The 15,054-nt window shown below is 37.9% G+C and overlaps 1 protein-coding gene across 3 annotated transcripts in view; it reads left to right on the top strand.

Annotated features, from left to right (window-relative positions):
- PCSK5 (proprotein convertase subtilisin/kexin type 5) overlaps nt 1-15,054 on the top strand; it is a 230,250-nt gene that overhangs the window by 123,815 nt on the left and 91,381 nt on the right. For all 3 annotated transcript variants that reach the window (XM_086868934.1, XM_086868935.1, XM_086868936.1), the window contains exon 10: nt 5,227-5,330. In XM_086868934.1, coding sequence (XP_086725060.1) covers nt 5,227-5,330 — 104 coding nt within the window. The remainder of the gene's footprint in view (nt 1-5,226; nt 5,331-15,054) is intronic.

Genomic DNA, 15,054 nt, shown 5'->3' with positions numbered 1-15,054 from the left:
CAGTGTAACTGCTTACTGGAACTATTCTGCTTCAAACAGAGTTTGCATTTTTATACATTCTTACTTAGATTCCCTATTTATAACTCTGCTAATGGCAGTGTTTATGTGAAATTTTAAAAAAAGACAAGTTGGAAAAGAGTTGCAAAGTTAGTTATATTCTTTGTACAGCAAGATGCTTAAAAATTAAAGCACTTCATCCTGAGCACTACTAGATTGTTTGTAATAACATATAATTTCATTCCATTTTGTGTTGGAAAACCACAATTTTTACCACAGAAGGGTTTTGAGTCTGCGGAAGTCAGTTTTCCCCAGCAGCCAAGTTTTATTCCTGGGAGACATCATTAATTGAACAGAGCACTAATATGACCTGGATATGAGTTAGAACAGCTGAAAGGTTGCTTCAACTCACACACGAAGGTACATTTAACCAAAGGAAAAAAAAAAGCAAGGCAGATTTACACTGCAGCCTTCTTTCTTTGACAAACCCCATATGGTAGGATTGGCAAATAGCTGATGGAGGTTCTCTTACTTGCCTACTGATTTGAACCCTCCACTTAGCCATTTCTTCCAACAGGGATCTGCTTCTAAAATCCTGGTAGCAAATTATTTGCGGATGATTTTATGCATAATGTGAACACATTTTTGTTATTTTTGATTTAGTATTTGGGTATCAAAGTGGCATGTTTTCCCTCAGGAATCATAGAATTGCAACTGAGTTTCAGACTGCATGTTTGGAATCCCTGAGGGTGCAATGTAGGGTTGTAAAAATGCAATAACTATCACACAAAGACATATCTTAATTTTCATGTTCTGCAGTTTTCTTATGGTATTTAGGTAGTAAATGCATCTCCAGTTGTACTCAGTTGATGTTTCCCAGTGTATCTAGTACGTTGATCAGGTCCGATGAATAAATGCTTTCTTGTATGTTGCATTTATCAGTCATTACATAATGTCAAATTTTTCTAATTGTTAAATGAGAAGATAGGTATAATCAATTTAGTGCACAGAGACAGCAATTTTCTTTATAAAAGTAAACTATTTTCATTGGATAGTACCATCTACTGTTGCTAGAAATACCTTTTCTCATTGATAAAAGGGTTTGATTTAGGACTTGATCAAATCAGACTCAGGAGATACAGTGGCCCTGTATTTGTTCCAGAGACCATTGTGCCATGTTCCTTTAAAGAAGCCAAATTTAAATAAAAACCCTTATGCTGCTGACAGAAGAATTCATTATACACCCCCAATTGAACTGCATGTTCCTATAAGCCAGTGCATATTTTCCAGCATGTGATATATAAACTAGTTTCATTAGTAAGGAGCAGCAAGTGAAATGGAAGTATTAGTCTGCTACCTTTCTACTGTGTGGTACACTCAGTGCTATAGCCTTGGAGAGAGAGTATGTTTTCTGTCATGATTCTCTTTACTTGAATGATATGGAATCTTAGAATTATTTCATTTGGAAGGGACCTTAACGATCATCTCGTTCCAGCCTCCCACCATCATCAGAAACACTTTTCACTAGACCAGATTGCTCAGAGCCCCCTCCAGCCTGGCCTTGGAACAATTCCAAGAGGGCACCCTTAACTTCTCTAGGCACCCAGTATGCCAGCAAAGATCTAATCTAAACCCACTCTATCAAAGACAGTAACTTTTCCTCAAAGGAGAGGTGCTTCATCCCTCTAATAATTTTTGTGACCCTCCTCTGGACTTGCTCCAGCAGGTCAATGTCATTCCTGCATTGGTCTTTTTTTACATGAAACTGAGGCTAGAGCAAGGTGGTGCTGGGAAGAACTAAAGAATTTTAGTGAATTCTGATACTAGTGATAGAAAAGTGACATTGTACCACATTCCTCTAAAAGACAGTACCACCAAGTGTAACCACTGAGACAAAAGGAAAATGGAATTCACATTGTAAGGGGTCAAGAATGTCAGAGGGAGATACTTTGGATTTCTGGCAACTGAAGAGATATATTTGCATACCTCCCAGAGTGATTCATTTTTTTACAGAAAGGAGAAGAGCAGTGCACTGTCTAGCAAGGTGCAATTTTGGATACAGAAAACATATTTCTGTATTATCAAAGTTATGGGGGATTTGTCATAAATATAGTCAGAGGTTAAAAGTGATGAGACAGCTGAGGTGAATTGAGGAAGTGCTGTCAAGTGACCTCTATAGTTGAGTGCAGGAGAAGAGGTTATAATTTAAGTGTATCAGCTTTAGCTAGGTCTTTGCTCCACTGATTGATTGCCTGTTATAGAAGGCAATGCTAGAGTGCATGAGTTAAAAATCTGCTTCTGAATCTTTGCATTTTTTGAGTAGTTTCCTTTTAGTATTGAAATAAATAAAAAACATAGCCATAAATAAATGCTTACCTTAGAACCTATCTTTCTCCTGAGGTTTAATCACCTGTTTTAGTTATGATATTGACATTGATTTGGGTGTACTTTGGTTCCTGTTCCTGTTTTCAGTCACATATAAATTTGCCAAAGAATAACCATTCAGGCTGAAATTTCCAATTTAACTTGCATTCAAAAGGTTTACGAAAAATCCATTCAGACATTTCCTAAACTCAAACAAGATTAAAAACAAGTAATATTTTATTGTGATGATTTTTAACTTCTTCATAGAGTTTTTCTGTGTCTGCTTTGGAGTGACAGCTAGAAATGAAACTAGTAGTTTCAGTAGGATAGCTGTTGTTCTGGTGCCAGGACAATGCCTTTAACATGTATAAGCTTTTCAGAAATCTCAGCTGGCATTTTCTCAGTTGAGACTTTTAAGAGTTTAGCAGCTCTGTCCCCTGTAGTTTCTTGGCTTCCCAAGTGTTTTCCAGCATCAGCCTTTAGATGCTAGTCTCTGAAGTTACTTTTGCAGTGCTTCTGGCTGTTCACCTTGAGAGCAGGGATCCCAGCTGCTTTCTGCTGTCAGTTCCTTGTGGGAGTAAAATGAAAAAGGTGAAAGAGGAGCAGTTTCACTTAATCGCAGTGTCCCTGTAGTCAGTCTCTTGAAATGTGGAAGACAGGTCGAGTCAACAGCCTGTGTACCATGCTAACCATATTTGCCTTTATTAACCCAAGACAATGTAAGCCTTCTCCATCTTCACAATCAAGCTGGTTCTAACAGTGGCAACTAACCTAAGGTTTTCTTGCTGTTCCTTCCATGCTGTTATTAAACAGACTGTGAGCATTGTCTTTTGGACAGTCTCCTTTTATTGTTCCTTTGGAGATGACACAATAAAGGATGTAATTCAGATGCCTTTCTCTCAGGGGTTTTCTCCTCCCAATTTCATCATTATCAGCCTTCAGTTAGGCCATTGTTTGTTTGATTTTTGGCACTTATGATTTTTTATCTCTGTGTGCACTGCAGATTTGACACAGGTACACCAGAACACCATTGCTGGTGGATGTATAGCTGCCTACCCCAATGTTCATCTAAAGGAAAACATCATGTCCTATCACAGCTTGTCTGGATTTTATCCTAAAATACATTATATAGATAATGCAAAAGATGAATATTTTTTTTCTTCCTTTTACAAAATAGTGGTAAAACCTTAAAACAGACTGCCACAGAGGTGGTAGATGTCTCATGCCTGGAAATATTCAAGGTCAGTTCAGACAGGATCCTGAGTAACCTGATCTAGTTAAACATGTCCCTGCTGATTGCTGGGTACTTGGGCTGAGTGACCTGTAAAGGTCCCTTCCAGCTCAAACCATTGTGTGGTTCTGTGGAAAATCTTCCAATACTGCCTCATCAGGAGATCAGGATGCACTGCAGAAACTGTGGAGATGCAGCAAGTATATGAACTGAATGTTGTAAAGTAGAGATAGAAATTGATTTAAATTATGTTGTACAGGCAAATAAGGCAAAAAAAGCTTCTACATGCTATATGACATGTAGAAGTATATCCTATGTTACAGACTCTTAATGTGCCTTACATTCCGTAACTTTTTAAAAATCTTTTTTTCAGTAACTTTTACAAGCCCAGCAGGTTAAACAATTACTGTCATTCTAGTCCAGCAGCCTGATGTGAGAAACTGCACCATAAGAAAAAAAAGTACCTGTAGGCATAGTAATGTTTTCTAAAAATGCTCAGGGAGAGAACACATCTGTTCTCATATTTAATGAGACATTTAATGCAACAGAATATTTAAATATGTTAAGAATTTGGTTTAAGAACCAAGGTTTCCCTGGTTTTCAATGGCTGGACAGTGTAGGGAGCCAATTCTGGGTCTTATAGACTTAATTCTGTTCTGTCTTCAGCTGAGGGGAATTGTGGCAGTGTGTTCAATAGGGACAGATAATGATGGTCTGAGAATGCTACTTAGTGCCTGGTGTTCTGCACCACGTTATTTTTTTCCTCTTCATTGTTTAGTGGCTCAGTTTATCATTCCCTTTAGTGCACTGCATTTTTAAAGAGAATACTGTTCATCTTCTTGCAGGTAATAGAAAAACTGAAAAATTGGGAGGAGCAAGAAAAAATAGCTGCATGATGGCACATTTAGATCGTCTTCTAAGAAAATAAATTCTCCCTGTTGTAGATATAGAAGAAGCAGGAAACCTACAATCTCTGAATATTTGCCCTAGTCCTAGAAGATAGATTTGTATTAATGTCACAGTGAGAATAGGAACAGCATCCTATTTCACCTTCTAGGTGGACAGGTTTTTATTAATCCTGGAATACACATCTGTTCAGTCCTTGCTTTGCAACTCACCAGCCATCCAACTGCTTGGAATTATTGCAAAATACTCTCAGTGAATTCCAAGACCAGAGTAGTAGACAAATTAATAACAACAGAGGCACCTGGAATAGCTTCAATAGGAACTGAAAGTCTAGAGGAATTTCTAGTTTGAGCTAGCAGTTAGTGAGATTTAGTAGAGCTTTTCAGCAAGCCAAATGTTTGATTTCTTCTCTCTTACATTCATTAAGATACAGTAGCTGGTGGTCATAAAAATTGTCTCTCTGTGAAATGAACTCTTCCCTTAAGTTTCATATAACAGAATATTATCATATATTATTACAGTCTGCTTATGGCAAACCTCACAGTTGTATAAATTTCATATAGTCTTTTTGTAAAATTGGAACATGTTATTTTGAATGGAGCAAAGGAAAGTAGAGACGATAAATGAAAGTTGTTTTGCTTTGGATAGTTTTCAGCTTACATGGCTTTGTATCACTACATCCTGGTAAAACGTCTGATCTGTGACTTTGTCTTTCTCCTGTTTCATAGTCCATTTCTGACCTGGAGAGATGTACAGCACATTATTGTCAGGACTTCACGTGCAGGACATCTGAATGCTAATGACTGGAAAACCAATGCAGCTGGTTATAAGGGTGAGAGCTTTCTTTCTTCTCTGCTATCACAATATTTGATATTTTTGTTTGACACTATGCTGTGCATAGTTTGGAGACCTTTCAGATTCAGTCTGAAGGGGCCTATCTTCTCTTATACAAGGAAAACCTCGTAGAATGACTAATGCACAAAGCCGTCAGCTTAAAAATGGCTTGATCTTCTTCTTAGTCCCTTTCCATCCCATATCATTCACTGCTGTCAGTAAACTAAATAATTTTTTCTTTTTATACCTAGTATTCTGATAAAGTAGTATAGAGTTGAAGACACAGCAATTCTGGATTCCAGCCATGTTCTCCCTCGGAATTATTGACAGTTTCAATTTAAAATGATGAAACAGAATTTTCAAATTTTATTTTTATATTATAAGCTCTACATTATTTATATGTAAGAATTCTGACAGATTTTGGATACAATCAAATTTTGAGCTGTCATGACTTTTCTTGGGACAGGTGATCATTTTTCAGTGACCTGTCATGTCGATTTCTAAAATTTTGTGCCATCTTGTAAATTTGAAGAAAGCTACATCTTAAAAACATTTTTTCACTTTCGTAATGCAAGCAGAGGTAAACACTTGTGCTATTAAATAGGATATTTATTTTCAGGGTGGGTTAAAATGAAAACTTGAATCTGTACATTTTATTTCAGCACAGTTTGTCTTCTGATTCCCATTCACTACATTCTTACTGCTTTCAGTTTGTATTGCATCCTAAACAAAACCCTGGAATGGCTTATTTCTGGTTCTCTGTTCATAAAATTTCCACGCAATACTAAAATACCTCTTTTAAGATGAGATTTGATCTGTTTGTGCCAGATCTTGTGAGAGAAAAATGTAATATACAAGAGCCATCAAATCTTTGCCCTGGCTTCACTTTAAATGGAAGCCTATATTTAATGTATTTTGTATCAAGGCACTGCTATTGTAGAACTTCTTTAATATATAATCCTGACCCAGGACATTTTTGGTGCAATGGCATAGAAATCAAAAAAAGAAAAAGCCCCACTCCCCGCCCCTCTCCACACACACACAAAAACAAACCACCAAAAAAACCCCAGCAAAATAAAAACACCAAACACCTTTTTATTTTTTGATCCAAACCAGTCTCTAACTACAGAGAATGTGTTTAGAAATGGATATTTGATCAGAACCTCCTAATCATGTGAAGGTTCTGATGTTCAAGGGCCTGTTTTTTTATCTCATTTACAAGTGCATGCCCCCACACAAAACACATAAATAGATACTTCCTTAATTGCAATAACATGACAATATTTGTTATTGTGAAACATCTTCCAGGATTTAAAAAGTTTTATCAGGATACTGTGACTCTATCATCAGTTTATTGAAGCTATATGAAGGTCAAAGAACACTTTTCAAGTAATATAAAGCAGAGCTATTTTTTTCATATCTTACTTACAAAATTCTATATTTTTTATGTTTTTCCACTTGTTGCCCAAGAGAGGCAAACACCCTGTGAGTCATTTCACAGCAGCTGTCACTCATTATAAAAAAACAGGTCACACTAAGGTCACACCAGCAGCAGCAACATTGGCAGCAGGACTTGTACTGTTGAATCATGGTTGAACCACTGCTTATTCTGAATCCTTTGAACCATTTTTGTATGCATTGTAACATGTGTGTATATATACACACACACACACACACATATATATATATATGTATGTATGTATGCATGTATGCATGTATGCATGTATGCATGTATATATATATAAATATATATAAATATATATATATAGTAAGGAAAAGGGATGAAAAAATGTTTTGTCTCCACTCATGGAAAGTCACAACCATAAATAAGCTCAACTTGGTAACTTGGATTCAGGAAAAATACCTGGAACTGGCTGAATTCTGCTGTAGACTCAATGGTGAAACTGAAAAAGAGGAGGACGAGCTAAATGCCTTGACCTCTGCACAGCTCAGGAATCAACCTTAACCCAAATAAAGGCATTAGTTTTAGCTAAGTTATTCTGGCAACTTAGGCTGAGCACATGGTTCCAATAAAAATACATCTCTCTTTAAACTCCTGTTGGTTTTGGAAGAAGAAACAAAAGATTTAGTTTAAATCACAACATCCGAACCTGAATTCAAAAAGGGATTTGCACACCACTGCTGGAAAGATTGAAAGAGGTTTTTTATTGCACATGGCAATATTTAATATAATATTACATTATTATCCTTCACTATTGCCAAAAGTAACAATTAAAGTACGGTTTTTCACAGATGAACTATTCTGATCAGACTGAATTCCTTAAGGAATTGTATCATAATTTTGTTGATAACAAGATCCATGTTTCTTCCACAGCATGATCTTAAGAGTGGGTGGAAGGTTTTTTTAAGTATCTGAAGCAGACAGTCACAAGAAACAATCTACCTTTCTTCAGTGTATAATAGTGGAGAAAGAGGGAAACAAGAATAAAGAGAAAGAGAGGTTTGCTGCTTTAGAAATAAGAACTGAAAGGGTGAAAAACAGCAAAAACCTGAAAAAAACCTATCACTCAACAAAGGGTCAGCCAGAGCTGGTAGTTGAAAGTGGGTCAGTGCCATTTCAGAGGGCTGTTTTTCTGGTCTGCATGGCAACCCTCTCCCTTTGCCATAGTCCCTGGCAGTGTTTTGCCATTGCAGAACATGCAGAAAGAGCTCACAGATGTCATTACTGGTTTCAAGATCTCCTTTTTGTACTGTCTTACATTTATACAAAGAAGTATTAATTAATGCAAAATGCTTAAGCCAGCTAGTGATTTGCTAAAGCAGTGCTTGTTATTTGTTTAATTTTCTGGCAAGTAAACAGTGCTCATTAAATTCATGTCAATAGAATTAACTCAGGAATGAGAAAGAATTTTTACTTGGTAGGGGTTATTTATTGTTTTCTTGTTAGACAGCATGCATCTTTTCTTAAGAACTTGTTATTTTGTAGTCTGAAATGAAAAACTTGAATACTCAGGATATTCTCTGGTTAGTCAGTTGTACATATAATTTGTCAATAGAGGGTTTTTTAATAATTAAAGAAGCTAATTAGCTGATTTTATGGAAAAATACTTGAGAGCATCTGTTTTTGTGAAGATATTAAAACTGTTGATCTGTTTCTGCTGTGGCAGATTGGATGCAAATCCTTGTTCTGTCAGCTGTTTAGTCAACAGAGCATGCAAGCACATTCATAAAAAGGAAACTGCATTAATGCTGACTTGTCTCTGAGTTGAAATATAGAGAATGAAACACTGCAGTTTTAAGAATAATGATCAAATCATATAAACAGTTCTTTGTCTGTAAGTGAAGTTCCACATACTGTCAAATACTGTTTCTGGAGAAACAGGCCATTCATAGGGAGGAATACTACTAATTTGCAGGGAAATTTTTAGTGAACATACTTCACTCTTCCTGGCTCTAAAGGACAGACAATAACACTTCAGTACACTGAAATAAAATGCTACTGAAAGATAAAATAAAATGAAATCAAAATTCTACCCAGTTTTTTTTCAGTTTCAGGCCATTCCTAGGCCCAGAGGAGAAACTCTTCATTAGAGAAAGCAAATTACCCCAATTGCCAAGGAGTAATAACAGAGTCATGTGACATCTCTAGATAAGCCAAAGTATCTGCTGCTTCCATTGAAGAGTGACCCCTGAAAAGGATTAGTCACTTAATATTTTAGGGCCTTTTAATATAATTGCTTAATTACATTATTTAATAAAACTGGTGATTGTATTAGCTGTGAGCAGAACATTAGCAGTCTGGGACTGAGAAAGAGATTAGTCTATCTAGGCTCCTATTTAAGAGATTTAGACTGGACAGATTTATCTTGTGGTAACCAGTACCCAGGCAGGATGGGGGCCTGGGGCCAGTTATGTTTAATATCTTTTTCAATAACCTGGACAAGGGGATCAAGTGCATCCTCATTCAGTTTGCAGATGGCACCAAGTTGGATGGGAATGTTGACCAGCTGGAGAGAGAAGGTTCTGCAGAGGGATCTGCTCAGGCTGGATCAATGGGCCAATTTGTGAAATGCTACAAGGTGGCATTCCAGATTCTGCAGTTTGGTCACAACAACCTTGTGCAGCACTTCAGGCCAGTAGAATAGTGGCTGGGAAGCTGCCTGACATAAAAGAACCTGGGGTGTTGATCAACATTAGCAGAGTTGGAGCATGAGCCAGTAGTTGCCCAGGTGGCCAAGAAGGCCAGTGGCATCCTGGTTTGGATCAGGAATAGTGTGGCCAGCAGGACCAGGGCAATCACTGTTCCCCTGTACTTGGCACTGGTGAGTCCTGTGTTAAGTTTTGGAGCCCTCACAACAAGAAAGACATTGAGGTTTGGAGCATGTCCAAAAAAGGGCAACAAAGCTCTTGAGTCTGATGAGGAACTCTTGAGGGAACTGGAATTGTTTAGCCTGGAGAAAAGGATGCTAAAGTACCTTACCTTTCTCTGCCTGAAAGGAGGTTGTAGCAAGATGAGAGTTGGTCTCTTTTCACATGTAAACTAGTCTAGGACAAGATGAATTGTGATGGGGAGGTTTAGATCGGCTGTTAGGGAAAATTTCTTCTATGAAAGGGTTGTTAAGCATTGGAACAGACTGCCCAGGCAAGTGCTGGAATCACCATCCCAGAAAGTGTTGAAAAAGATGTATAGATCTGGCATCTGGGGGCATGGTTTAGTAGTTGACTTAGCAATGTAAGGTTAGTTGTTGGACTTGATTGTAAGGATTTTTCCCAGCCCAAATGACTCTGTGATTCTAAGTAGGCATCTGACAGCAAATATATTCTTGGAAAAGGCAATCTAATTATATATACATGACTGTCTTCAACAGATTGGTAGATGTAAAGTCTGAGACAGATGTTGTCCACACATATGTACGCATTAGTCTTCTGCTATCTGAACTGTTTAGACTAATCTGAACTTTTGCATTATACATTACCAATGTACATACCAATACATTACCAATGTATTGGTCCTGCTCTGGACTTGCTCCAACAGTTCCATGTCCTTCTTATGTTGTATGCAGCACTCCAGGTAGGATCTCACCAGAGCAGAGGGTCAGAATCCACTCCTTCAACCTGCTGGCCACACTGCTTTAAATGCAGCCAAGGATTGGGCTGGCTTTCTGGGCTGCAAGTGCGCGATTTTGTCCCACGTTGAATTTTTCATCAACTATTAATTACTCCCAAATCCTTCTCGAGAGGGCTTCTCTCAGTCCCTTCTCTGCCCCACCTGTGGGTGCATCTCAGATTGCCACAATTCAGGTGTAAAAACTTTGCACTTTGCTTTGTTGAACTCCGTAAGGTTCACACAAACCCACCTCTCAAGCCTTTCAAGGTCCCTCTGGACGGTATCCCTCCTCTCCAGTGTGTTGCCTGTACCACATTGCTTCTTCTTGTCAGCAAATTTGATGAGGGTGCACTAGATTGCACTGTCATGTCACCAATAAAGATGCTGAACAGTGTCTGCCACAGTACTGACCACAGACGGACACCACTCATCACTGGCATCCATGTGGACAATGAGCCATTGACCACAACTCTGTGTGTGTGCCCATTTTTAGCTGGTTTTTCAACCAAGTGGTTCATCCATCAAATCCATGTCTCTTCAGTTTGAAAACAAGGATGTTGAGTGGCACAATGTCAAACACTTTGCACATGTCCAGGTAGAAAATGTCAGTTGCTCTGCTCTGCCCCTGTCCATCAATCCTGTAGGCCCATCACAGAAGGTCACCAAATTTGTCAGGCATGATTTTCCCCTTGTAAAGCCATTTTGGCTGTTACCAAGCACCATGTATAAAAATGTCCTACATTATGTCCAGTCTAAATCTATTCTTGTTCAATTTAAAACTACTGCCTCATGTCATGTCACTAAAGACTTTAATAAAAAAAATAAATCTGTCTTTCTTCTAAGAATGCTTTATATATTGAAAGGCCACAATAAGGTCTCACTGGAGCCTTTTCTTCAGGCTGAACAACCCCATCCCTCTTTGCCTTTCTTCATATAAGAGGTGCTTCAGGCCTTTGAACATTTTCATAGTCAGAAAGGTGCTAACAGAATACTTCAAAAATTGTTTTTATTATGATTCTAGTTGTGTCCATTTCTGATTTTTGCATTAATACAAATAATTTCTTCAGTAATATACTAGCCATGGCTTTACCTGATAATAGATTTGACAAAAAAAAGAAGCAGCTTCTGGATTATATATTTTTTCTTTCTGCCAAAAAGCTCCTATTAAATGATAAATAAAATACAGGCTGCCCAGAAAAACTAGCAGGATAGCTAGTAGAAACTAAACCTCCAGTAACCAGTGTACTTTTTGAGCTTGTATGCAACTCTGCCACTGCTATGAGGTTTTGCAGTCATTAAAAGAATAGTCTTATTCTTAAATAGTCTTATTCTTAAAGCACTGAGAAATTAAATCCAAGAGTCTATTTGCCTTCACATTCTCACATATTTTATCTGTTTCAGGAATTTAAAACTCATGTGGTTATTAAATAGACATTGGTTGACAAAAGGTACTAAAAGCAAACTATACTTTCGGGCTCTCGGTGTCAGGGTCTACTAATAGTGTCAGGACGCTCCACCCAAACTGTTCGTGCCCCTCATGAGCATTAGCATCTTCCAGGCAGAGTCTTAGTCTTGGGATTCAGCTGGTCCGTGGTCAGCAGTGAGCATCCGTGAGTATCAAGCACAGCCTGGTAAGTTCTCCCATGCCCACAGTTCCTGATTTACTTCTTGGAGCTTTTTTAGGAATGAGTTAATCAAGGTAATGAAGTCTTCAGAACACATGGTGTTCACACATAGACTGCGCCCTGCATATGGGGATATCTTACTCAGAGTCAGAGAAAACACCAGTGACCTTTGCTGAAAACCTCAGCAGAGTGACCAGGAAGACTGGCTTACTTCTCTGCCTCTGAAGCAGCAGAGTTGTGATGGAAACAGAAAACCTGACTACTGCTGACCAGTGATTGCTATGAAAATTCTACAGCAGGATTCTAAGACTTCTCTGCAGCAGCCTTTAGCTGTAAATCATAAAGCCTTTACTGAAGACATTAATCCACTTGCAATAAGACAACTTATGTGAATGGAATAAATCTGAAGATTATATGCATTTAGAAAGGCGAAAAAAATGTTTGCTGAAATCAAGTTGGCTAAGGAGCATCTATAGTAATAGAAGCTATAATTTTTTAACTAGTGGTAGTCTTTTTAAACTGTTTCTTTTTTTTTTCTTTTTTTTTTTTTAGCATGAGGATTCACTGGAAAACATGGTGGTTTGCACCTTTTTTAAAGAAAAAAATTATTTTATCACTGCATTGTGCAACACCTTGTAAAAAAAAGTTCCCATCTCCTCTGTTAGGAGAAAATTCACACTAGGAGATACAATTAGGGTTCCTTGATAGCTCAAAAGTAGACAAATAAAATGTCATTCTATTAAACAATAAAAACACCTTTTGGAGAGAGTGTCTGCACTAGGCTTCATCTCAGAACAGATGATGACAGGTGAATCAAAGGCAGTATAACTGGAAATCCTGACAGATTGTTAGCAGGAGACAAAAAGCATTTCTGTGCTGTCAGATGTATCAGACACATGGCATCCCTCTTGTTCTGTCCCACACAGAGGCTCTGTGCATCCTGGAGTACTGGAGCTCCAGCTCCAGACATTTACACTCAAATTAATTCCTGACTGAGCATACAGCTGCGGCAGATTTTGGCAGAAAAAGGATATATAAACATGCAGTAAATCACAAAAAAGTTTATTTCAAATTGTTTAATGATAATGATGCTGAATAGAATAACCAGAGAAGTCATTAATTAACTAAGCCGACGTCACAGTATGCCTGTGGAGCATTGTAGAAGATGCTGATCAATAACCTGGAGCAAAAGCAAGTTAAACAGTAAGTATAGAGATAGCTGGCCATTAATGTCACTGTGGTGGGTGAGGTTCTGTATCCCCTGACTTAAAAGGAAATCCTCAAAAGCTGATTTTTCTGCAGGCAAAAAAGGATACTGTTATAAATAATTTCAGGCATCTGAGCTGAGATGTCCTATGTAGGCCCTATTATTACATGAAATTCTACATCCTGAAGGGATACATTAAGTGCTTAAAATACTACATTGTAGATAGTGTGATCTGCTTCCTAACTGGCCTGAATCCTAGTTCCATTCAAGTGGACACACTCCCATAATAAAACTACCACCAGTTTTGTAACTACTGAAAGGCATTACAGCAATGCAACAGCAGTGAAGAAGAGCTTTGGTGTTCACAAAGGCAAGTGCTTGCTGCTTTTGTAAAAAGACAGACCTACTCCATCCAAAAGATGTTCAACATTGCTATGGATGGATACAAGCATGAGTAGATATTTGACTAGAACATCCTCACAAGCGTACCACATTGAGAATTAGTGTATAAGGAGGTCATGCAAATGCATGTAACTTCCAAGGCCTTTTCTTTTAAAAATCTGTGCTCAATGTCTGTAATTAAAGCCTTTTGATTTGGAGAATTGTATCAGTTTATCAGTCTTTTTTTTTTTAATTCATTGATCCTGGTTCTTCTTTCTTAATACCGCAAAATGGAAATTTTTCACAGTAAGTGGCAGACTCTTATGATTATGAGCCCAAGGGTGAAAACTTTTAAAACTCCACTTCCTCCCTGCCCCTCAGTCCTTTACAGGGTTTTCATAAAGGTCTGAGTTGGGCTTGTTAAAAGGAAATAATGTCAAAGGTTATCACGCTCATGGTGTGCATCCTGTTAGTGCTGTCAGTCCACTTGGCAATGTTTGGAATGCTAGGGAGCTGCAGAGCATAGCAATTGTGTATACCTTTATGTCTGAGACAAACAGACAGGAAGTTATCTCAGTTGTTGAGCTGAGGCACTAATTTAAATTCTTTGCCTGCTATGCTAATCGTGGTTTGGTGGCAATTCTGAGTGCTATTACAGTAGAACATTAAAGCCTAATTTTGCCTTTTGCCTGCTGTTACTCCTGCTTTAGAGCCATTTAATTTACATTTTAGAACACATGTAAGTTTGACTTAAAATATACGACCCCAGGAAAGCAACCAACTGTAAGATAAAATCATGATGGATATCCATCCATTTTCCTTTATGTATCTTGACACAGGCTTGAAGCTTCTGCTTGAACCCTGTTTTACATTTTTACTGCTTCATTCCTTGCTTTTAAGAGGGGACAGAAAACAGAGTATTGCAGATCCAAAAAGTAAGTGAGAAGCTTTGATAATGGATAATTTCAGGCTAGGTAAAGTAATGATGCCTGCCTGGCTTCTGTGAAAGATTCCCATACTCCTACTTAGTACATCCTCATTTCTGGAACTATACAGACAAATTCCTGACCTTATATGTCTTTCAACTGGAAACAACATTGCCTGTAACCTCAGTTTTGTCAGGAAGAAAAAAAAAAATTCAATAACCATGATCTAGGCTGCATAATTCAAGGTATTTTCCAGCTCCCTTCCCCAAATCCCAAAGAGGTACTTCAGTTCTTACTCAAGGCTAGCAGAAGTCAGCTACCTGGCAATTTCTTTGGGTTTAACATACCAAGCACTAAAAAATTCCCAATGCAATTTTAATATTAAGTTAAAGAAAACTTAATTTGTAGCCAGAAACCTAACTGCTGCTTGCAAGAAGGAAACAAGAGTCACCTAGAAAGGTCACAGTGACCATCCAGGGAAAAGACAGTAGTTTTAAACTTGCTGCTAAAACATG

Source organism: Cyanistes caeruleus, chromosome Z, assembly GCF_971803275.1.
Source record: "Cyanistes caeruleus chromosome Z, bCyaCae1.hap1.1, whole genome shotgun sequence".
Lineage (NCBI taxonomy): Eukaryota > Metazoa > Chordata > Aves > Passeriformes > Paridae > Cyanistes > Cyanistes caeruleus.
Note: the sequence above shows the minus strand (reverse complement) of the source record. Positions and strands in the feature narration are given on the sequence as shown.